The following is a 25,327-nucleotide window of genomic DNA, read 5'->3' on the forward strand; positions in this document are numbered from 1 at the left end:
CCCTCAATTCTGTTAATTAAGGTACATTTTGATAGCCTGATAACGCTATAGTAACTTAAAGCTATTGCAACACCATCCCCCACAACCATTATAAACAACAGTCCTTTGAACTGTAAAATGCTCTTGTGATGCACTGAAACTTTCCCACCACACCGGCCCTTTTGCCCAGCCTTTCCAGGAATACTAAATACTGATTCAAATCAAAGGAGAATTAGTTCTGTATTCAAAACTCTGCTGTGTATGATTATTTTTCTTCAAATGAAGTCTCAGTGCAGTCTAATACTCAAATGTGTTGTTTGTAGCTTCAGGCACAGTTGGGATATAAGTCAGACCTATTTTCTTGAACCTAGCCCTCTGATATGATGAAAGGTGTTACAGCTTTGACTAAACAGTTGAAATTTGGCCACAGAATTGCTAAATCAGAGGCTTTGGAGTGGGGGAGAACAAAACTACCCTTTCTTTCTGGGAGCTGCCTGCACTTACAAGAGGATTAGGCTTAATAAAGCCATACCCTAAACCTAAATTTTAGAGAAACAGTTAATTTATCACAAGAGGTAACTCCTGACAAGATGTACACCTCGTCCCCCAAATGCTGTACGTACATCTGTTTACTCCTAGTGACATTTTTTTCACCCTGTCAAAAATAATGGGCGTCTGTCTTGTTGAGCCCAGTCATTTCTTGTAGCAGAACCACATTCACATCACAGAGCAGGTATCATGCATCTATCTGCAGAGGCAGACAGGGAAACTAGGCTTAACAATATGCATACATTTCCAAACAGAATTTTGGTGCAGACGGTGACATTTAACTGAAACTGAGCTTTTACCAAAATATTAGCATAATACAAAAATCCAGAAACACTGGGTAAAAAGCAGCTGCTGACTTCCACGCACCAGTTAAAGAAAAAACCCCTCTTGCATAAATGGAGCAGCAGCACAGAACAAGCACAGACTTGGCTATACAAATACATCTTTTCTTCTGTAGGACTTTGCAAGAATTACCCACCCAACGTCACGCTGTCATGTCTTAGATCCTACCATGGTGGCAAAGTCTAGCATTAAGCCATGATGCAGGCTAATGGGAATTTCTTCTGCCGTACTGAACGCTGCCACGCTTGCTTCCAATACGAACTGTCACTCTGATCTGTCTCTGTAGGAAATGCATCTTGTACTCTAACAGTCAGGTCTAGTCAGTAAAAAAGTTCATCAGCCCATACGGGGCTTTAGTACAGTCAAGATGACAAGAAAATACAAGGATGTCATTAAACTGCATATATTATAGAAAACAGATTTACTTTGCATTTAAGTCACATTTAATACAAGACAAGTTGGTCTGAAACTTAAACTGATTCTATTTGGAACAACGTATGGCACAGATTCCCAATATCTATGGAAATGTGTAAGTAACACATTTTTCTCTTTGCAATGATTATCAATTCGCCAAAACTAGTGTAACAGTCAAAAAGGAAGAGTGAAGGAAAACAGATTTAGGAGAAGAAATAAAAAAATGTCTAAGAATTGAAAATAAATGACTTATTTTGTAAGAAACTTTATTTAACTTCATTTTTAAAAATGCATTCTCTCCTCAGAACAAATGCCACCATAAAAAAAAGACTGCAGTAGCCCACACTTGCACTCAAAGGAAAACATGCAAAACTGATGGCTGAAAAAATTCTGCACAAAAATCCAAGACTTCAGGCAAACATTTGCCCCCATGTGCCTTTGGGGACCCCAGACCATAAGCAGCTTTCAGTGCAATGTCTCTTGCTTCCAATTGGTGGGGAAACATATGGCAGAAGCTTGTCTTCCGACAGCTGCACTCTCCCAGATGTCTGAAGCAAAACCAGTCTCAGCTATATTTTAAAACGTCATTGTTAAACTGTTGCAGAAAGTACAAACAGAATTCAATAAAATGTCAGAATCCAGTGAAGAAAAACTTTTGAGTTCTACCCTGTGCCATACACTTCTTTAAAAAAAAAAAAAAAATTAGACAGAAAAACAGATTTTATTAATACACCCTCTTTAAATTTTTTTATTTCTGAAAGCAGCTCTTTATGCAAATCAAAGCAGTTCCTGAGTAACTGCAGTAAACAGTGTCTTTTAAATATTTTTGCGCCTCAGCTCTTCTGTTTTGGTTCTTCCTTGTTTTTCTCCCTAGTTTTCAAGTTTAATCTCAGTTCTTTGTCAAAAATGTGCAAGTTCAGTTAGCATCGTTTCCAGAAGTCCATAGCTTGCAGGTCTTCCTGCAGCAAGGGTAAGATCTGCACGTACGCTAGGTTGTACTCCTACACCTACTGCAGACTTTGCTCTCAAACCTGTACAGCATGCACCTTCACGTCTTCTTCAGCATACGCCGCGACTGCCACGTATGGAACTTATTGTAGGCCGTCTGCAGCATCTCTTCTATATGACTTACCAGCTGAAACAGAGGGGAAAAAAAATGTCCCAGCTACTGGAAAACAGATCCCCTCCCCTCCCTTGAACCAGGTACTCAGTTGGATTCTTCCTTTTATTCCCCAAGAGTCACCTCACTAAAAGCAGAGGTGTGCCCCATCGGGAGAGGAAGGACCCCGAGGCTCCGCTGCAGAGCCTCTGTAGAGGGAGCACTTCGGGAAGCTACTGAGCTGAGGAGGTCACAGGGAAGTGAGGCTTGATGGTGCTGCCTGCTCCAGTCTTTAGTCTGACGTGGTGGGGGACAGCTCTGAAGTGGCTGAAGTTCTGTCCACTTCACGGTGGAAGTGAAAAACGAAACACGACTTCCCCGTTCTGTTGTCTCACTTGCCTAATTTCAAATTACAGCTCTTGACAGTTTCTGCTGTTACACAGCAATTTATACAGGGAGAGAAGACACAACTGTGTGCCCAATTCCTCTCTGCCCATTTCCTAGATAACAAAAAACTTAAAATGCCCGAGGATAAGAAGTAACAAAGCAACCCTCCTCTGATAATGATGATTCAAATTATTAATATGCACCCACATAATTAAAGGTAAAGAGTATTTCCCCTTACATTTGTGCTTAAATACTGTCTCCGAATCTTTTCTTGGAATGGGCAGAGCTTTGTAACCTGAAATCTTTCCAAGTTGCTCCTCATTTTCACAACCTGAGAGAGAGACAGAAACCAGTATTATAATCATGGGCACAGAAGTTTCATTTCCTTTAACACATTGTTCTCCAACAAAACACTTTAATTCTGGGGCTACTTTAAGCACACATAGTTTGAGGAAGAAAAGTTATTAAAATACCAGTCTCTTAACAATCATAGAATCATTTTGGTTGGAAAAGACCTTTAAGATCATCAGGTCCAACCATTAATCCTCACACGGCCAAACCCACCACTAAACCAGGTCCCTAAGCACCACATCTACGCGTCTTCTGAACCCCTCCAGGGATGGCAACTCCACCACCTCCCTGGGCAGCCCGTCCCAATGCCCGAGTGCATATTTATTTCTGGTGCAAGCGCAGGATGACTGAAAGTGCAGTGTGCTACTGTGATCATCGTTACTTTGTCAGTAAATGCTATAGATAAGATATTCACAAAACCATCTTTTTTTTTTTGCTTCAAGCAGACTGTACCATGGATTTTCAGGGCACATTTTGCAGTAGAAAATCCAACATATCTGAATGTAAATTTTTATCTTTGGATCCATGTGAAGTCAAAGGAAAGAACAGCCACAGCAAAACGGTTACAATCGTACACTTGGTTGCAGACAGACATCTCTTCTTGAAGGCAACTTTGTTCTAAAAAGCAATGTGTGTGTTGAAGCTGTGACTGAGTGATTTTTGCAATGGATAGAAGAGTAAGGAAAACTTCCTTGTAACTCTCTCTGTGGAGGTTATGTCTTAGAGCTGGGGAAGGGGCCCTTTAGTTTGTGTTTTAAATTGGCAATGAGAAATCGGCAGCTGGCGTGTAGCTGACCACTGTCTGAAATAAGCTTGGTTTACAGCTGCTCCTGAAAGGGGCTAACAGGCATGCAGGGACAAGGGTGATTTTAACCAACAGCACCAGCAGAACTGCTGAAGAAAGTAATGTTTTACACTGTTTTGTGACCTTCAGTTCTCATGATGAGTAAGTGCTGCACTGATTTAAAGCGTGTGTATTAGTTCCATACATCAAGTTAACAGTCATTCTAAACCATGATCTGGCCACACCACAACCAGGGCCACACCGGGAAGCTCCCCCTTACCTTTTCTTCTAGGAATGGCGTGTTAACAGGGAAGCAGGACCAGAAGTGTCGTAGCAGTTCCCCTACTGCCACGTACAAGTGTTTTAGTTCAGACTGAACGTCATTTGGCACCATCTCTGCAACAGGAAAAAGATCTTGTCACATCACTCAAAACTATCACATGAAGAATAAGAACGTAAGGCTAAGGAAGGTGTTCAGCATTTCTACTAGACTCATGGGAAGGCTGGCTGGGAGGGAACACTGAGGTGCCTCGCACCTGAAGGAGGACTAGCAGCAGCATTAGATCAGGTCAGCTGCTATTTTTATATATACCTGGAAATCTGTCTATTATATAGGGAGACGTATGCCAGGCAAAGAACAGTTGTCAAACTTAACCCAGGACTAGAGGCAGTACACTTGTATTGTTCTAACAGGGCAGCAGTACTGCTGCTGGGACCAGCGCCATGTTCTCTTCGCAGCACAGTGCTCAACAGTGTGTGGTAGATACTGCGAGCTTTTCCCTCCCTCTTACGTTGGCAATGAGAATACGGTCACAGCACGTGGAAGATGAAAAATCCAGGCAGGAAAAAGGAACCGTATCCCAGATAGTCGTAGAGAAGAAAGGGTGACAGGGTTCAAGAACAGGGAAGGAACTACAATCATAAAAACCAGACAAAAAGCACAAGCAGTCATTGAGGATGGCAGGAGCACAGCGAACTGAACAGTGAATAGCAAACTCTAGGATGAGGCTGTTTTTTTTTTTTTTTTAAAGAGAAAAAAAAAGTGGTGGTCAGGCTCAAAGAAGTGGAGTGTAGCACCCAGCATGTTGACTGGGATGGGTAAGAAAGCCTCACTACTGCTTGCTGACCCCTTTCCTTCCAGTACCATAAAGAACTCATGCTTGCTTTTCCAGCTGTCTGAATTAGTTTCTGCTGCTCTTCAGACAAAGTAACACAAGTTAAACCAGAAAACTGCTATGACCCATGCCTTGTGAGAACAGGGACTCATCTGCTGTGAGACTACACAGAAAGGAACTCAAACTGGCAGGAATGTGACAACAGGGAAAGGGGTGGTTGAATGGAGATGTGAGGAGGAGGGGTTGTCTGTTTTGCCCTTGCAGTCTACAAGAAAGCTGTGTTTTTCACAGCAAGCTGTGGATCTTAAATACAGGCTGCAAAAAACGTAGTTCCAGACAGTTACCTAGACCTCACCTCCTTAGAGCTTTCCCAGAGTATGCCTTTACTTTCTAAAATCCAGGAAAAAAGATCTGAGGAGAAAAATCCTGAACAACCAAAACCCATTTTCTGTAAGAGGACCTGGTGTCAAGTGCATCCTTCATCACCTGCTCTGTAAAATGTTCTCCTTCACTTGCCTCAGCACTGGTGTAGCCAGTATCACCCTCATGGTGTGGCTGGGTTGTTGCTTTTCTTTTATTGCTGTAACCCAGTATTACTCCAGCTACATGTTTCCACGATCTCCTTTATCACTGTAACATATTCTAAGAGGGAGATGGAACAGCAAGCCAGGTACTGCTGTATAATGCAATAAGATATGATTAAAGTATTCTACATCCTGAATCCTTACGGTTTATGGCTTGCTGTGTTCCACCCTGCATAAGTGCTCCTCCAGGTGACAGGACTGCAATAGTGCTAGTAGCATCACCACTTGAAAGAACCTGAAGGGAGAGAGGGAACAAATATTTCAGATCACTTTTTCCACCGCTTTTAAAATCTTTTTAAAATAAGTTGTATTTGAACTTCCAGTTGCAAAGATACAGTTGAGCAGATGCAGTGGAAGTTCTGATGAAGAGTCTGCTCTTCTCCAGAACTGCACACAGTGCCTTCAAGCGCAATAGCTCGTGTTTCTAGTGAAAGCTTTCCAACTAATTACAGACAAACCAACCTTTGCTTTACCTGGTACATGACTGGCTGTGTAGCTACTTTGAAACAAGACAGAGAATTACTATACAGAAACGTGACACATTCACAGTTGTGGCTGCTTTACTTAGGGCCAAATCTAGGTTTACTAACAGACGAAGTTCAGATACCGGCTGGGGAGACTGGCTACATGGCTCTGCTGCTCTCTGGTTGCCAGGACAGAGCTGCTGTGCAGCCCCCAGTGAGATCTACATCCCACCTAAGTGCATTTAGGAGCAGAAGACCTGTTTGGTTATAAACCTGCTTACTACGACTTCCTACCACCATTACATCCTAAATTTCAGGGGGTGGGATCAATAATATTGGCCTGTGCTTCATGTTGCATGACTGTCCTGCTTTACTGCTTTATAGCTTTACCATTTCCTCAAAAGAACATGGTAACAGTAGAATATAAATCTGAGTCATCAGCAAAGACTCGGTTTCTTATTGTTTAGATTTTAAACATGACAGCTCAAAAGGTATTGCCTACAGTTGTAGATAATTTTTACTGTGAAAATTAAAACTCCAGTAGACATGAAGGACAAAATTACACAGAAAGCAAGATGCTAACAGCAAGAAGGAAAACTTTTTTTTTTTTTTGAGTATTCTTCCATACCTGAGTTAGTTTGGGTACATATGCTTCCATTTCTTGCCTAATACTATTAAAAGAATTAATTATATCCTGACTGGTTGCATATTGCTGTGATTGAATTGGAGTTGGACCATGATAATACCTGCGAGGTGAGAAAGAGAAAAGTGTATTAATAGGAGTGTTGATAAAACAGAGGGCAAATTCAGTGGACAGTCGTTCAAATTTTTCCAGTTTTAGATGTTTTGCAACTGTTGACGCTCCTATCCAAACCTTATTTATTGACAAAGTAAAATACACATGGGAAGAGGTTGGGTTAGGGATGGTATGGCAGAGAAATAAGAGAAGAGCTTCTGTTGTTGAATCTGCGAGTATCGTTCTGCTGACGAAAAGCTACCTGTGCCACCTAGTTCTGGGAATATCATTAGAATGGAGGAATTCACACCACTTCCAACTGAAACGAAGCTAGGTGAAGTTAGATGCACATTTGGAACTGTTCTCTTTCCTGCAGTATCACTCCTTTTCTGAAGTTACATCTATGGTTCTCGAACTGAAAAGTCTACAAAACAAGAGGACTATTAAAATACTAGACCAGTGAGCAGTCCAAACTATCCCAACTGGACTTTTCTGCCTGGGAGTGGAATTTTCCTTGGAATCGTATATATTTTCACATGTAACACGTACATTTTTCCACTGTAAGCTGCAACAAAGTGCTGAACTGTGAATACAGGTCTGTTAGACTTTCACAGAAATTATCTGTCAAAGCCCTTCAAGCAGGCTTACAGAGACTTAATTTGCTGAAAAGCAAGATGAAATCAAAATACAAATTTAAATGGGAATTACTGGGAAGCTGGTTTATGGAGGAGTTCATATTAGGTTTCTAAACTTAGCCTAAACATACCTGAGTGTGGCACAGCAGAAACGAAATCAGCCGATTCTGTGCAGGCTGTGATGAGAGACCGGCTAGATGGAATATGCTGAAAGAGCTGCACATATTTTGTTAACTTACCTATCAGACTTCTTTAAGTTTAGTGCAATAGTTTTAATGCTATTATTCTTTGCTAAATCTTCATACTCAATGGACTCCTGCAGTTTCACCTAAAATAAGCCAAATAATTATACATGTTACTAATGAAGACACAATTCGATGCATCTAGTGCTTTTTTTCCAGTTCACTGACTTTGAGCAGAAGGGTTACTAAAACCTTAAAGAAAATGAAGTGTGGAATGGTTTGCATCTACCCTCCAGAGGGAGCAGTGCCCGATATTGTTTAAAGTGTGCAACTTGGAAGTCTTGGCACTACCATTTTTTCTGCAGATACTGGCCAAAACTTGCAGTCCCTGCCACTTCCAAAAAGCAGTTCTGCTATACACAGATCATTCTTTGTGCTCTCTATTTAAGTCCATCTACCTCCAGATTAGCAGAAAAGGTAACGATTTAATGGCTGGCATACAGGAGCTAAGACTAAAACCAGCTGTCTGCTGGCAGGAGAGCCAGGGCATTAGTGGCGAGAGGCAACAGCACAGTGATGTCAGACCTTGTACAATGAGAAAACGACTTCTGAAGTCTCTCATGCCATTCTTTCAATCACATTTATTCTACTCCTGGTATATCATTTTCTCCCCAGTAAAAACTGCAGCTTTCAGGAAAGTCAAAGCTGTTGACTACCTCAACGTTTAACATGTGTATTCTACAATCTCTTCTCACAATATACACAGGTTTTGAGTCCCCTTGGCATTTTCTATTTAGGCTGTCAGCTCTAGCAGGAGTATTCAATCCAGTTTTGTAGCAATCAGGTACTCTTTTCCACTTTGTGAGCTTCTGTGGTTAGTCTAGAACAGGCTGTTGCCCTGTATTTCAGTGCACGAGGGGTCACTACGCTTTCAGCTTCTGGCCTTAAGATGAAGGCTGCCATGTGCCAGTTTAATCATCCCCTCTACAAACAGTAAACTTGATAAGTTAATATTGGTGCTTGAACACCACTATCCCTTTCAGATAGATGTTCTCTAGAAGTTTTCAGGCATTTGGGAAAAAAAAAAGTGTGTGTGTGCGGCATGAGGGGGAATAGAACTGCACTGAATGGAAAGAACCTTCGGCAATCCTTTGAGAGACAAAGCTTCCAGTTCCGTTCAATCAGAATTGCATCAGCTAACTTTATACCTTTTTCATTGGTGGCTGAAAGAAATCTGAATCCCTGGAGTTTCCATCCGTACTGCTGGTCTCACTGTAATGGTCATTTTGTGCTTCTCTTAAAATAGAGAAACAGCATTAAGAAGAATTCACCTCACAGGAAACTTAAGATACAAGCTAGAGACAAAGTAAATACATCTGTTTCAAAAATTTCATATGCATGTTCACACACTGTATGTCAACGTTTTTCCCCTTATGCCTTCATTTCTAGCAATTGATCTAGATAGAAGGAACAAACTCTTCAAATAATCCCGTTTGTGAAGGGGGAAATTCAACAGCAGGGCAGGGTGCTTCTCCCTCTCTTCAGAAATGCCAACAATGCAAGTGGGACACAGCAAAATCATGACTAAACTGGAAACATTTTGCATACACACTGATGCCAACCAGGTATTAGCCGAGCTGTAGGAGCCCTGAGATACCACTGTTTCAGAATGAGAGCTGTTGTTTTGTCTCTTTCTGAACTGAGAAACAGAAACACACTTTACCCAGAAGAGATTGTTTAAGTTCCAGCATTCAGTTTATGCAAGACAGAAGAACAACATGAAGGAGCACAGCTACACGGAATTTAATTAAGATTATTTAATTAAGATCTCTCACAGGCAAGGTCTGTAAGATTTGGGTAGAGTAGTAATAGTCCTTCGGTGGTTGTCTACAAACCAGTTGTAAAGCAGACTTCACATCAAACCCACTTCATGCCTCTCTTAAGAAGTTTCATTTGTGAAGTTCACTGTAAATACACGTAGCCACCTGATACTTTTTTTTTTTGGTCAGGGGTGGGATACTGCACTGGAGGAATCTTTCACCCATGCCACACTCTTCTTTTGCTCCCTCATTTACTTCTGTCCATGCACCCAACTACAGGAAGGCCCAGCAGAGCTGCTCCTGGAAGGCAGGCAATAGGAACTCCCTGCACCAGACCTCACCTGCTTCTGCAGCCTTCGCCAGGGCTAGAGAGCTAAGGCAGACACATCCTTTCCTTGTTTAATCTGCTTTGAATGGTAACTCGGCTAAAAATAACATTTGTAATCTCGGACAGCTCTGAAGAACTTTTATAAAGTAAAATGGAATCTAAAGGTATTTTCGTTACCAGAGCAAAATACTTCATTCACAAAAAACGAAAAGAAAAGGTTGGATGAGTGATTGAAGATGTATTTTCATTTTGGAAATTCCTTAAAATTTGTTACAAAAAAGCTTTTACACAACATTGAAACTTACTGTTTCCTGAGGCCAGCTGCAAGGACCATGGCACTATGATGATTAAAGCGTTTTATAATGGCAGCATTGCTACTTTCTCTAGCAGATTTTGAGGCATTTGATGTAGAGGCCACAGAAGCAACGCCATAGCCCTACAAAGAAAACAACATTAGCCACCTCCTGCCCCAAACCCAGAAGGATGATTCTTTTGTTTTCCATTGAGTCAGGAAGCCTGCACCCCACCTCCTCTGAACTCTACCGTGATGCTGCATCATCATCTGAAGCAGTATTTTCCTACCTTGCCCCACCATCACCACATGCACTTCAAAAAATCTCCATAGACTATTTTATTCTGCTAACACTTGGCAGTTTAGAGGTGTTTGAGAGAAGAAAAAAAATCTTAACAGATCATGGTCTTACAAAACTAACTATAAGTAAAAACAGAACTAGCTTAAAAAAATTTAAGGATCACCTGTATGAAACAGACAGGCACTGATGGCAAGTAAGAGCTAGCAATTGTTTTATTGACCTCTTTTTAACATCTTGTGGGACACCAGCACCCCACAGGCTAAATGACACCTGTCAGGAGGATGTGATACCGCTAGGAATTCAAAAAAACCTCAAGCCTTGATGTTGGCAGTGTTTCCCAGTTACCAGGTGGCTGAAGGCAACTCACTTACCCCATGCACAGTTTCATGTTTGCAGTTAACCAGCCTCAAAAGCAAACTAGGGCAGTTTACACAGCACTTCAAACATACCTGTCCTAAACTCCTAGTCCAGTTTCAGGCTGTTACCTTTGTACAACCCTTACAAAAAAAACCCACCAAACCACACACGAAAACCACAACAACTTAGAAATGCAGGATCATTATTAATTACAACTCAAAAGTTTAGGTTAAATCAACTGCAGAAAAGTGCATCTTTAAGTTATTTCACATTGTGGTGCACCACTAACAAATTGTTTCAATTTGTATGTGGAGGCAGGTAATAGTTCAAGTTACTCATATTTTTAGCAAAACATGGTATCAAAAGCTAAACAAAGAAAATCCTATAAAGTGCCCTTAAAATTAATCTGACTCAAACAGCAATGTTCAAAGTGAGAACAAACGCAAAGACTTTTCCCCATTTTGTGCTACTCTGCTGTACACTGTCACAACTCCTAAGAGGTAGGAAGAAACCAGAGAGTCCACTTTAGACAAAAAAACCCTCCAAGTGACATAGTAATTCTTTTTAAAAAGGAAGTCCTGCTTTCATACTCAGCGCACTAAGGCAGACCCTTGAGGCATACAGGTCCACAGGCACAGTCTCTGTTTCTTTACACACATACAACTGCATAAATGTTGACTACCCAACCACTGCAGCAGCCCAGTAAGTGATGTGGTTTAGAATTAGCATTTTAGTTATTTACACAGGAGAAGGACCCACTTTCTTCTTAAATGAAACTAAGGATGGGTTTGGGGGTTGTGGGGGTTTTTTTTGCCTGCTACTTACTTCATCTAATGTTTTGTCTTCCAAAGCTGTTAAATCTATCAGGGGGTTTTTTACTCCTTGAGACACCATTGTTTTTAACCCTGTATGAAACAAAGAAAAAAACCATGAAAAACCGTATCTAAACTTGTGCGATTATATTTAACCTTTAAAAGGAGAAGACAAAGGTTCTGCAGATGCTCAAGTATCACTGTGACTGAAACTTTCAACCCTTTTCAAAGTTCCATTTAAAACAAGCAGTAAGCTTGGAAAGTTATCGTAAAAGATCATCCTACTAATTAGTGCAGTTTTCATCAACTTCTACACATCACTGAATACTGCTTGGTAAAAAAAAAACCAACAAACTGAAGGTGCAGTTATATTAGTTGTATTAGTGGGAACGGGGAAGCCTTAATTGTGTTTTTCTTCTAATTTTGGCACTGTTTTGCTGCCCTGTCTAGGATGGAATGGTAATTCATATCTGGTGAGAGCTTTTACCTGTGAAGCGTTGTGGATTCCTAACAGAATGCTTTCGTTAGTTAGAAAACGTACTAAGGGTGGTGATAAGTGATCTCAACTCTTCACATTTCTGTATCATCACAAACCTATCTCAAAAGTTCAATAAAAACTTGTCAGATAGTATTTTACGAGCAGTGATGGCAACTCCTCTGGAAAATCCTACACAAGATCCATATTTTTCTATTACTAAAAGCTGATCTGTAACAAGAGCCATACCTGTTGTAAACTGTGCACGTACCACACAACAAAGCCTTATGTAAACAAAGTTATTCCACAGTAACTGATGGCCCAGCATAGTCAATCTAGCACGAAAGCACATTACAGAAGTTATCACAGATTTACTGTTGAGATTGTACTGACACATACTGTTGAGATCTACTGAGATTACTGTTGAGTTGTAATAAAGCTTATTTCTAGTGCTACCACTTTCCACAGGCTAATTTGTTTCAGGAAACACTCTACTATGAAACACGCTAGGAATAGCAAAGCTATAGCTAACGTTCAATGACAATCTGTAGCTTTCACTTTACAGCTCCACTAACAAGATGCCCAGCAAATGTACGAAAACTTTTGACTTCAGCTTGCTGTTTACTAGATATACCTCTTGAGTGTTGTGCTCTACAACGTAGCTGGGACTGTAGCAGCCCACTGCAGAAACGGAGTCAAAAAGCTTACCTTTTTCATCCAGTTTGGCACATTCCGCAAAGAGGTCCTTTGAGCCTGTATTGAGCCTGTCCCGATGGAAATAATGAGACTGAAAAAATCGTGTCCAGAATTCCCTCTCAGTCATGTTATGTGGAACATTTTCTGCATATTTCATTTTTACTGTGAACAGAAACCACGTAATGATTACACACTGTTCTGCAAACCTGAACATGGCATTTTATGTTACAGTTCTCTTGCTTGCTTCCTTGCTCTCTGTCTAATGCTGCCTTCAGCCATGCTGATTTAACGTAAGGGAATGCAGTAGTTAAGCATGAGCCAACAGGTCCTCTTTTTTATGCCCTGCAATGCTAGCTAATGCTTTGAAGAGAAATGCACGTAACAGTGGTGTGAATACTCTGTTTTGAATCGCACACACACAAGACTGATTTGGCAGAGTTCTAGTTATTCTCAGAATGGATCCAGTCTCTTTAACCAGAAGCCAAAATGAACAAGCGTCCGTGTTCAATACAGTGCAGGGGAACGATGGAAATCGGATTGTTTTCCTCGCAAAGGTGATTTCATGAAAAATAACAATTAACTGAAATGCTGAGCAGGAGAGTATCATGGGAACCAAACATCTACTTGCAATTAAAAAAAGTCAATGCAATAAGTTACAATGTTTTCATATAACGAAATCCAAGTCTTCATTTCAAAAGCATGTTTTAACACATGCTTCTTCCCATCCTTCAAACAAGGCAGGGACAGTCATCCAGATGAGTGAAGAGATGGTCCTTTACCAGGCTCAGACTAACGTTCTAGTCTTCCCACAGCAAGACAGTAAAAACCAGATCTTAAATGCATGTATTTGCTATGTAAAGCACTATTCTTACCTGCAGGATATGTTCGAAATATGGATTCAATGATATCTGAAGTCAAATTATACCTCAGACCATTGCAGCCATCTGTTTGAGGCCGTACATCAGCCTAAGAAAAAGCACACAGGGAGGAAACAGTCACGTCTGAATGCCTTCTGTAACTGGAGAAGGAAAAAACCTGGCATCTTGCAATCAAATTCTGCTGCAGATAAAATAATCTTCTTCCTCCAATAATCCATAGCATATTTAATCATAAATGGGTATTTTTAGGATGAGAAATAAAAGAGCATACATTAATTACTTTATTATACTTGCCACTTAAGGGATGATTCAAGAAGTAGACTGTAAGCTTTAGAAGACAAAAGCAAAGACCACTCCATCAGTCAAAAGAAGGTACGCTTTGTTTAATACACCCTCGTTCCCAAGTACAAACAGGCATTTACTGTATGTGCCTCGTCTTCTCTTGTCCGTTCAACAGTTCAGCTAGTGAATGATCAGTGATGACCATGAAGTGACAAAAAGGGATTTATGGCTCTTACACCTTATTTCCTCATATCCTAAAAGCATCTCAGTATAACTGATAAATAACATTGAATTTAAAAATTGAGGGTAAACCTTAGTCAGAACTTGCAAGTCAGATCTCAGTGATCTCTTTAGGAAGCTCTGGAGCGAGCAAGCGCTCAGTCCAGTTCTCAGTAACCGGAAAAAGTACATGACTGCCCATGCTGCCTTCTCCTCTTCCTTTTCCTGTACACCTACATTCTAGGTTTTGTACCGCCTTCTTCCTAGAGGAGCACTCGTTCAGAGCAGAGCCAGGTAGTTATTTTAACTTGAAGCAGGACACACAAATACCTGAATTTTTGTTCTTCACTAGTGCAGTGTACACAAATACAACCAGGTAATTTAAGAAAGCTTCAGTTTTGAAGGCTTAGGGGGTTGTTTTGGTTTGGTTTTTGATGTTAAAGTGTAAGAATAATGGGAGACAGGAAATCACAGCAACCAAGTTCATTTGGTAACTGATTCAGGAATTTCTAGTGGGGAAAAAAACATGTGTTTGTACAGCAGCTAAGTCATAAACCAATTCCCACCTCCTCTTTCCCTCCCAAATCCTTGATGTGTGCACAGTCATTACTAAGGTGGAAATGGGATTCCAGCTAGAGAGTCATAATCTGGATGAATTTTCTTGCAGAAGTAGAAATGTGTCTCTGTGGGAGGAATCTGAAGATTGTACCTAGATTACTTTTAGACTGCACTGAAATTACTGAAGCATGGTTTCTACAAATGGGTAACAGAAGTGAAAGTTGTGGAAGGAGAGAGACAAAATGAGCTTTCAGATACACAAGTTGTTCTTCAAGTAGCTGAAAGCATGTACTGGTTTAAAAAAAATGGAGCGGGAATAAAACCTTTTGTGTGGCAAGTCTTTGCAGCTTAATTTGTGCATGTCAGTGCTGCAACAGGTACTCTTTTCAACTTATTGAGTTAATACACTCATCTAGTGACTGCAAGTTCACCGTTATTCCTGTTTTACGGAAGGCAGAGCAGCAGCATAAACATCTGTCTATTGCCAATTTAAAGTTCAGATTGAGTATCTTAAATTGATAAAAATTTGAGGTTGCAGATTTGTGTAAAACCTTTGCTTTTTTTTTTCTCCTTTACACGTGCAATAGTCTAACTAACACGAGGAGACATGTTGAGGAACCAGGAAAGAACAAAATTAAAGTATATGGGAATAAAGTACGTGAGCAGAACTCCCACTTTCCCCAATTTGTTTGCTCTAAGATCCTTTAAGTTAGAGGTTCAACGTACCAGAAATGCTGCAGAGATGCCCACATCCTGCTTACTAGGTGCTGCAGAATTATCCCCTGCGTTCAGGCTTAAACGGTTGGCCCAGAATTCTTCAGCACTGATTACCTGGCTCACAACAAGGTCTTTATAGAGCTGAAACAAAACAGGATCTTCTTGCAGCATTCTGGTAAAAGAATGTATTGAATAGAATTGAAATGCTGCAGAATAAATCACTAGTATTTCCACAACTAGCATGAGTTCACAAAAGAAACAGAAACCAACTTCTCTTTCAGAATACTGTGCATTACTTAACAAGATTGTGTAAGCAACCAGCCTCAATAGCTATATTTGTCTCACAAGACTTAAGAAAGGACTACAAAAACTTTTAAGGCATAGTATTAAATGCTAGAAAACAGTAATGCCTAAGAAAAAATTAATGTGGAATTAACATCTTGTCCTAAAAATATTCTGTGGTGCTCTTGTGTCTTTGTAGGTCCAGGACTACTGGAGTCTCCTGAACTGCAAAAGCACAATGGATCTTCTTGAACTTCCCCAAGAAAGGTCTTGGGCGGGGGGGCGGGGAATCACTAGCCAATTTTTGATTAAGATCTTAAAATTCAGTAGTTACAGGTGTGTATTCTAGTACGAGAGTACAGATTACAACGTATACCTTAGACCACACATTACCCTGAATTGTTTGTTCATTTGTATTACTGAACTCATGCAGCACAAGTGCTACAGTAACAGTGTCGCCACTTCCACCAGAGCATAATGTTTACAAAAGTTATCATCCAAATAACAAGTATCACCCTTACTATCCAAAACACAAAGAACGTACACACCTGAACTGTCAGTTAATCCATGTTTAAACAGCTTTTCACACAGCTGTGCACCGAATTTGAAACCCACTAGCCTGTTTTCAGGGAAATGTGCGTGTGTTCACAATCAGCCAATAACCTCAATAATCTTTAGTGCGTACCTCAGGGTCTCGATCATTTGCAAACAAAAATATAGGAATCTTATGAATACCCAGTACGTGGTCTAGGGAAGAACGTGGATAAAGTGCAATGTGGACTGAATGAACGTCTGTAGCTGCTCTAAGGATGAAGCAGGATGAGGTGGAAGTGACAGCTTTGTGGCAGACATCCCTGTTACGTTTTAACCACGAAGGTTTTTCCAGTTTTTCTTGTTGGTACAAATACGGATTGGTGGCAAGTCTTAAAAATTAGTGCAGGAGGAAGCAGTCTGTTAGTCTAATTATTTCATTAACACTTGGAATTTTCGTACATACCTGACCTCCACATATTAATAAATCAAGGAAGTGCCACAGGGACTCTGGATGTAGTACCCTTCCAGAACAGGTTGAAACTTCTTTGCCTCACCTGTTGCAAATTCAGCTAATGAAGCCCCATCACTTGTACTTCAATCATCAGAAGAACAGACTATGACTGAGCACGTGCAGAGATTCTGGCTTTTCTGTAACTAGAAAAGCTCCTAATGCCACATGGCGTAATATGTAAAACTCCACTGAAGGGTACAAAGACTCAGAGGTAGGACTGCCCACATACTCAGTATTAATACTGTGAGAAATAAGGTACGTAGCGTAAAGAAACTATTTGGTAACAGTGGCAAAGCAGCCTGCCCTGCTGTAGACCCTAGTGGTTGCTGCAGTACTGGAACCAGTTAATCCTGGATGTGTCGGAGCTCCAGCACAAAGGCTCTTACCCTTCTGCTGGGAAATCTCCTCGTAAAGATTCCGTCTGCCCAATCAGGCAATGCTCCTATGTTTTGAAAAATCTAGCTTTAACTTACCTAAGTTCAAAGCTAGAACAGTCTTTGGAAACGGAAGGTAGCAGACGCGGGACTCACAGCAGATGCTAGAGTGAAGTGGGAGATGCAGAGAACGGGGCTCTACGGCCACGAGGACTGGTTTAACACACGCATTTGGAAGGAACGGAAGCATATTTTAAAAGCCCTTTTGGGAAAAGGACTTGGGTCCTGAATGTCTTCTCAAAACATTTCTTAGAATAAACATCCTGCATGCCAAATAACAAACTACTGCATCTCAAGTGAGATGCATGAAAATACTCAGCAATTTAATATATAAAACAGGATAGATTTGAGGGGGAAGAGGTTACAATACAGGGAGGGGAAAAAACCCAAGAGGTTATACAGGGAGGGGAAAAAACCAAACCCAACCACAAATCAAGGAAGGTAAGAACTTCTGGAAAAGGAAAAAAAAATGAAATTCTTTCAAGTAGCTTTTCTAACTGATACATCTCTACTTAAGAAGACTAAAGAGACAGCCAGCCAGTTGGGTGCTTTCATCTCCTAGCCACGGGTAACAAAGACTGGGTGGCAGCTGGGCTGGCTGCCTTTACACCTCAAGAACGTGTCACTGGGAACACAAGTACAGTCTCAACATGTTACAGTTATGTAAGCCCCAAGGAACTGCCTCTAAATTGAAAGCAGAGAGATTTTTACTAGGGAAACAAATGCCATATCACTACTGATGTTATAGTCAAGTTTGGATTTTGTATAGATAATTACTTTTCATGGATAACTAATTGCTTTTAATGAACGACTTAATTGCTTTAAGGAATAACTAACGCTATGTATTGATGATATTAGTTTACATTGTAGTAAGAAATATACAAAACCTCACTGATGCTAAGAAACAACAGATGCAGGCCTTGCAAAGAAGGTCAAAGCTAAAGCTGCAGCTAATTGTGAAATTGTCCAGAACAGAACAGGGAGGCAGGGAGACAGGTACAGGGAGTGAAAGTGCCCATTCTTGGCGTGTCTTCTTATCTTATGTGATGAAACCAGAGAAACTAAGGAATGGTAAGGTGAAGACCCTCACATCCTCCCCATCCTAATTCGTATATCAGAGATCTTGATCAGTAAGATAACCAATGATTATATTAGTATAGGAATACTAATGAAGTTAGTTAATAGGGTGGACCAATCATTGTAAATGTCAAAATGAATAGCGGGCATAACATGCATGCTTATGTTAAAATACGTTAAAGACCATGACTTTGCAGAAAAAGGATATAAAATGCTGAATTTTTTTATGTAACTTTTAAGCACGTAAGGTGGAGCTATCCCCCGTGCTTCCCAGTGCTGCAATAAAGAAGTGGCTGCTTATCTGCAACTGTGTAGGTAAGTTTGTCATGATCGTGACCTTTTGTCAACAATGATGCTGCAATAACAGCTGTCAGCAGAAATACACTATAGCTAGGTAACTATTAGAAAAAAAACCAAACCAAAACCCCCCCAAAACTTTAACGTTCCTTTCCCTTTACCTGTTCTTCTCCTCAAGTTCTTTATTAGCTTTCCTTTTGAACTTGGGCAACAGTTGTTGAAGAAGATCCTTTACTGCATCTCGCTCCTTCACTGCTGTGCTTTCATTGGAGAAGTGAAAGTTGGTTGTGTCCCCTGCATGCAACACTAGCTGAAGCTGAATTTTAGCTTTACCTTCTGGACTGATTTTCTGGCCTAGATTACACAGAGAGTATTAATTAGCAACAGACAGTACACTTATACAAGAAACTCTCTTCCCTAGAGTATTTGCTTATAAGCAGTTATCCTTATCATCCAATTAAATGGCATTATCCTTTGTGTGAATTCCAGGCATGAAAGTGGAACAGTCATCCCCTGAAATCAGTTTGAACCCTGCACCTCGTTCTCTCTAAAACACAAGGCACGGACACCAGCAGCCTATTGCTCAGTATCCTTCTGCTACAGCTTAGGAGCCCAAATTCAGCTTGGCATTCCCCTCACCCTCCACTCGAAAACTGCTGCAAATAAGTTTGTCATCACCTGGACCCTTTAACCCAGCACCAGCCCAGGCTGCTGCTGAAAGGCGACAACCTCCTTCCCCTTTCCGCTTCTTCCTGCCGCCTTTCTTGTACGAGCGTTAGTGTTTGTGCAGCAAGCCAGACCAAGGGCCTGATCCACCGAAAAGTAACCCCCTTCTGCCTTTCCAGCTGGACCAGTTCCCACAGAAGAAAAGTGGTAAGAAAGCAGACGCAGGGTGGGGTAGCAGCATGTCTGTCGACAGCAAAGGTACGCTGGTTTCAAGTGGTGTGGCAGGCACCTTTAGCCACTAGTACTGCCCAAGTTGATCGCCAATGCCTCCAAGGTGCTGTTACACCCTCATGACTCATAAGAAAAACCTAATTTCTGCTTCCTTTCTCATAACCAGAGGCTAGAACAACTACGTTTATGGACTACTGTGCTATACTGACTTCAGTGTAGCACTGCAAATGGCACTAACTTAGCTTTGAATCTTACTCCTTCTCTAGTGCAAGTGGGAGCCAGGAACCAGATGTCACCACTAAATCATCATCTTTGTTACAAATTTACACATATCCCCTGCTTTTTATTTATAGATGACAAAAAAAGAGCATCTTTCGTCAAAAGTTAGAGACACTTCAACGCCTAAACATGTAAATATTTAAAATATAAGCTGTTTAAGTAAATACTAAATAAAATCTTCACAAATTTGATTATTATAGGTGAACGGAGCTTTTAAACTTATTACCACATTCATATTTAAGAAAAGAGCATATTAGTTCTGATTCATCACACACACTTTTGATCATGCTGCAGTACTTGTATGTGACTTTAAACAGCAATAATCACTAAACCTTTACCAAGTGACGCAGACAACTTTCTTTTTATTCCTTCTTTGGCATTACAGCACGTGGAATATGAGCACTAACTGGAGCCAGAAAGGCAGCGTCCTACAGGTCTTTACTGTTCGGTTTTGACTCGCAAGTACTCTGCTATCGCAACAGCAAACGCCTATTCGGAATGTTACCAGTTAGGCCAAACTACAGAAGCTGGCGCTTCTCAAGCTATGGTCTGTTGGATGGAAATACAACAGTGAGGTTCATTTTATATGAAAACTGGAACAGCTTTAGATGCACAGCTTAACAGATGACATACCAGATAGTTTCTGTGTTAGACCCTGAAAATCCTATACTCTTCCTCAACCCTCCTCCCACCCTTCCCTCCACAAGCATATGGCATAGATTATTTTTCTGTTCAATTTATTGCAGAAGTTTATCAAAAGTTAGTAGTAAATGCAGTATAATTTAAACGTCTGAAGACTACAGAAGTTCTGCAGTAGCATCCTTAATAAACTGGCGATACTTCACCGTGGTTCAGATCTCTGCTGCTACACAGAATGACCTAGGCAAAGCTCCAGGCCCTTGCAACCTTCCCAACTCACCTCCTAGCGTTTTATGGCAAATAAGCTTTGGGTCGCATTCAAACGTTTACCGAAATACTGCTTACTGAAGCTGGACAGAAAAAGCGTTCACTTACATTTTATGTCTGCATACATATGGCTGACTGTGAATCGGTCTTTGCCTTCAGGTGCCCATGCTATCCTTTCAGCCATCAGGTAGAGAGCTCCATCCTGCTTCTTCTGACGTACCTTCTTTACAATCAGTAACACTTCTTCAGATGACGTTGCCATTGTGGCTATAAGGAGCTATTAAAAACATACACTTGAGCCGATTAGTATGATTATTTTTGCTGTAACTCTTTCACTACTCCTGTCTAGAGCAAAGTATTACAACCCACATTTACTCGTTAATGCCTACAGCATTTTTGAAACATTCTACACAAACATGCTCCCCTCTGTCAGTGCAATCAGTAAATTTATTTAAAAAAAATACTGCCAGCTACCTAAATAATTAATCTAATTACATTGCTGATACTGCTTTTGCTCCAATAAAAGACCCGCAAATCTTACATTTAAACTGATACCCAAATTTTCCTGTTTCAACGTTCCTTTACTGGTTTTTCAAGTTCAGAAGAATACTGAAGCTAAGCAATAACATAAATTCCAAATCTCCTCTGGCATTTGGCAGCAATTCCCTTCACTGTGAATGGCAGATGTTAAGTCATTTCAAAAAAAGGGAAATGATACAAGGTATGTGAAAAATCATGGCTGTGCAGTTCTCTGTGCTGAAGATAAGGCAGCCCAGTTACACTCCTGCGTGGTTTATTGCCCAAGGCTTGAACAACATTCCACTTGATTCCAGCTGGCCAGTTTCCTGTCCCTCTCCCCCAAAGTCCGAGGGACTAATGTCACACCTGCTTCAACACAATGGTAATTTTGTCGCCAGTCTCACATCAACAAGCCTTTTGATACTTGCTGCATTCTGCTCCCCAGCAGTCACTATCATTCCTCTCTACAGGTTCACCCTACAGCCTTAAATTTCACACGTTGTTTGCGTAAACGTTTATAGTCTGTCCAACTGCTGTATTCTGTACATCATAAACTTTACTATTGACATGTAAAATACTATTTTCAAATGCTGATATGCATGTTTTGTGTGCTTTAGAATACCTGTAATATTTGCTGAGGAGGCCCACATCAAACTTCAAACCGCAACCTGCATCAGCTATCACACTACGGTAGGTATCAAAACATCATTTTCAGCATTTATATTCATATATTTTCCTTAAAGCACCAGCAAGATAGGACTGACAACCTGGACAGCAGCACCGCACTCTCTTCAGCAAAAGCCTTACAAGCCTGTCTCCAAAATGAGTCAAGTAAAATACCAAATGGAAATACTTAATGGCCAAAGGCCTCTGCACTTAAGCTTCGCTCCTTTGTCATTTCAGTCATCCAAAGCGTTGCCAAAGACTTCAGTGATGCTGAGCTGAACGCGGGGTTTCGCATCGGCACCACTGCAGCAGTCACTAGAACACGCTGTGCCACACTCAGAGCAGCCCTGCTAATACTTCTCTCTCCGAGCAAACTGCATGGCATGATTTCAGGACGTTTCCTGGCATAATCCATTGCAGTCTCCCCAACAGCACTGCTCTCTCCCAGTGCCATTCCCACTACCATTTCATGTCGTTTCCTGTTGCAGGTCTGTAGTCTCACCAGCACCTTATCCTTACTGGAAAAAGGCAGCTGGCCAGACTCCAATAGGCTAGAAACCTCAACATATGCAAAACTAAGGATTTTTACTTTTTTCTCCCTTTGTTACTTTACAGTCCTTTAAGGTCATTATTATCCAATGCAGTAGAGACAAAGCCACAGAATGCAAAGGAATTAAACGTGTACTGTACAGAAAGAAAAAGGAAAGCATTTCCACAGTCAGGCTCATTCTGATGCAAGTTGCTTTGCTTTTCTGCCATGCTATTTCACCCACCTACAACCAGTCTTTCAACTACAGAAGAAAACGACCAGCAGCTAGCAACTTCTTTACAACCGCAGCACTTCCAGCACAGTACCCTGCCGTGTGCAATCTGTGAACGCACAATTACCCCACCAGCGGCTCATTCTGCCTTCTGGGAGGGCGAACACACTAGCTCACTGCTGTTCTTATTTGTGTCATTGCTGTGCCTCCTTCTTCATGCAGTAATTTATGGCGGCAGCAGGATGATACAACTCACAAGCACTGTAAGCATTACCCAAAATGGAGAAAACCCTGAGCTGTGTTTTGAACAGTATATTACAGGAATAAAAAAATATTAGGATTTAGTAAAGTTACCTTCTTTCGCTGATGAAAGTAAGATGGCTTCTTGTTACAAGTACAGGAAAAATTCTAAAATAGAAATCCTGCCTAGCTGCTAGAAAAGCACGAGGACGGTCTCCTACCGATGGCAGAGGGGACGGCTAAGCCCGCCCAGTACACCAGTCATTTTCTTTTCTTTTTGGACACTTAAGGCTTACTATGCAGAAGGGTGAGAGCCATCAAAGATCTATTCATGCCTGCCCAAATCCCATAACCTCTGTATTTAACAACTAAAGTTTCCAGGAATCAGTGCAGCAGATTATGACACTGCTGCTCAAACAGGCAAGAACTGCAACATGCACATGGAGAAATTCTGCTATTTTACAGCTTTAAGTGATAAGTTTAATCTGCTGCTAAAAGAAGCAGCATTAGAGTTCTTCAGCTGCAGATTTTGGAAGACAAACCAGAATAGGAAGGCCAGACACAGTTTATTTTAAATTCTCCAGCAGCAGAGGTTTTGATGTGATGGTTAACAGCTCTGAAAAGCACTGTGATCAAGCAGTAGCCCTATATGACTTGTCATCAAGCCTGTCTTGAGACTGTTAATTTCAGCTGCAGTTCACAACTGGCAAAATCTATCAGGAAGCTTCAGTGTTGGCATAAACAAACAAACAAGGTCCTGTTTGCTTATTCACCTATCACCCCTCCCCTCCTAGCTCTGTGGGAGCGAACACAGCTTCTGGAAATAGCATCAAATTCCAACAGCTATCCTTCCTCTAATGCAGTGACTCTTCCCAACCACTTTCAAAACCAGGTCCCTCTCTCCTCTGTTCCGTACAATGCCTGTTCTGAACGCTCTCCATCACCAGCACTGCACTCCAGTCTCTTCTCGTGGTTTTGTTGCGTTCTGAGCAGAAATAAAGGAAACCCTTACACGTTTTAATAATCCTGACTTGATGAGGGTAGGCAAGGGCTGGCAGGTGAGCTCTGACAGCTCTGCTGCAGGCCGTGCTGCCAGCTTTCCGCTCCCCGCGGGGAACAGCGGAATGCCCACGCCAGTGGCCCGGGCTGAACCGCAGTGGCGGGGGTCCGCAGCCGGGCCCCGATGGTCCGGCCGCAGGGCCGCGGGCCCGCAGGGTGGGGCGGGGAGCCGGCAGAGCAGCACCCCGGGGGGCAGCGGCCGGCCTGCCCGGGGAACCCAGCTTAGCGCCGCGGGGAGCTGCGGGAAGGGCCATCCGCCTCGGGCCCCGCCAAGCACGGCGGCGAGCGGAGAGAGCCCAGCCGGTGCCGCCGAGCCCGCCCGCAGGGGCGCTCCGGCCTTCCTCCGCGTCCGCATCCCCCGCACTTCAGCCTGCGGCGAAACGGGCCCGAGGACACACCGCACGGCCCCGGCAGGGTCCGTCCGACTTCCGGCGGCCCGGGAGGGCGGCAGGAGGGCACCTCTCGGTCTGCTGCCCGCACCCGCGATCGAGCGCTCGGGTGAAGCCCAGGGCCCCCCAGCCGCGATCCCGTCGCCCCCCTCCCGGTCCCTTCCCTCGCAGCACCCCCGGCCCCCGCCAGGCCGCCGCCGTTAAGCGCCCGCCGGCGCCGCGGCGGGGACCGAGCAGGCAGGAAGAGCGGGAGGCCAAAGGCCGCCGCGGCGCTCCCCAGCAGCCGCTGCCCCGCCGTACCCGGGGCAGGAACCGGCTGGGAGGCGGATCGAGCCCCGCTGGCCCCCGCGCACACACACAGGCAGAGCGCCCGGCGCCGCCGCCTCCCCGTCCCCCGCGCCGGCGGGCTCCTTACCGTGCGGGCGGTGGCGGGGGCCTGCTCCGGGCCGGCGTGCTGGCCGCTGCCGGCGGGCCGCGCGGGAGGGGCCCGGGGCGGGAGCGGGCGCTACGGGGGTCGGGCCGCCACCGCCGCCGCCGCCGGGGCCATGGGGCGGGCAGGGGCGGGCACGTGACCGGAACAATCCGCGGGGCGCTGGGCGGGCGGGGATGGAGCCCGCCCCACGTGACAGGGGAACGGGCCGCCACGGCGCGTCCCCTGCGGTCACGTGGCGCGGGCCGGCTCCCCGCCCGCCCCCCTCCCCGCTCACGTGACGGCCCCTCCCCCGTCGCCATGACAGTGGCGGGCGGAGGGGGGAGTGACGGAGAGATAAACGGCGCCGTCGCTCCCCCCCGCCGCCGCCCCGCGCCCGGCCCCGCCCGTCCCCCGCCGTCACCCGGCCCCGCGGGACGCGGGTCCCGCTCGTCCCCCGCCATCGGCCCCAGCGGCCCGGCTGCTCCGGTCCCAGGTCGGCGGTGCCGCCGCCACCGCGCTGCGGGGGAGGGGCCTCCCCTCGGCAACGGCCCGCGGCGGGAGGGGGCGCCGCGCGTCAGCGTCACGTGGCCGGGGCAGGCGGGCGCGCATGACGCCACTTCCTCCCGCACAGGCGCGCCCGGCGTGACGCTGCACGGAGCGGCAACCCACCCCCGCCCCGCCCCGCCCCTCCCGGGGGTCACGTGCAGC

At 43.4% G+C, this 25,327-nt stretch overlaps 1 protein-coding gene across 1 annotated transcript; it reads right to left on the reverse strand.

The window, feature by feature from the left end:
- Window positions 1-1,525: 1,525 nt before the first annotated feature.
- GTF2H1 (general transcription factor IIH subunit 1) lies at window positions 1,526-24,652 on the reverse strand. Its single transcript, XM_086471986.1, has 15 exons — window positions 24,623-24,652; window positions 20,682-20,850; window positions 18,653-18,845; window positions 15,366-15,528; window positions 13,575-13,668; window positions 12,715-12,864; window positions 11,545-11,624; window positions 10,075-10,205; window positions 8,830-8,917; window positions 7,679-7,767; window positions 6,697-6,814; window positions 5,749-5,839; window positions 4,186-4,301; window positions 3,009-3,101; window positions 1,526-2,419 (listed from the first exon to the last, which is right to left on the reverse strand). Exons 2-15 carry the CDS (start codon window positions 20,833-20,835, stop codon window positions 2,333-2,335), a joined length of 1,647 nt encoding a protein of 548 aa, XP_086328112.1. The 5' UTR covers window positions 20,836-20,850; window positions 24,623-24,652; the 3' UTR covers window positions 1,526-2,332.
- Between the last annotated feature and the right edge of the window lie 675 nt (window positions 24,653-25,327).

Source organism: Leptosomus discolor, chromosome 12 (assembly GCF_034619465.1).
Source record: "Leptosomus discolor isolate bLepDis1 chromosome 12, bLepDis1.hap2, whole genome shotgun sequence".
NCBI lineage: Eukaryota > Metazoa > Chordata > Aves > Leptosomiformes > Leptosomidae > Leptosomus > Leptosomus discolor.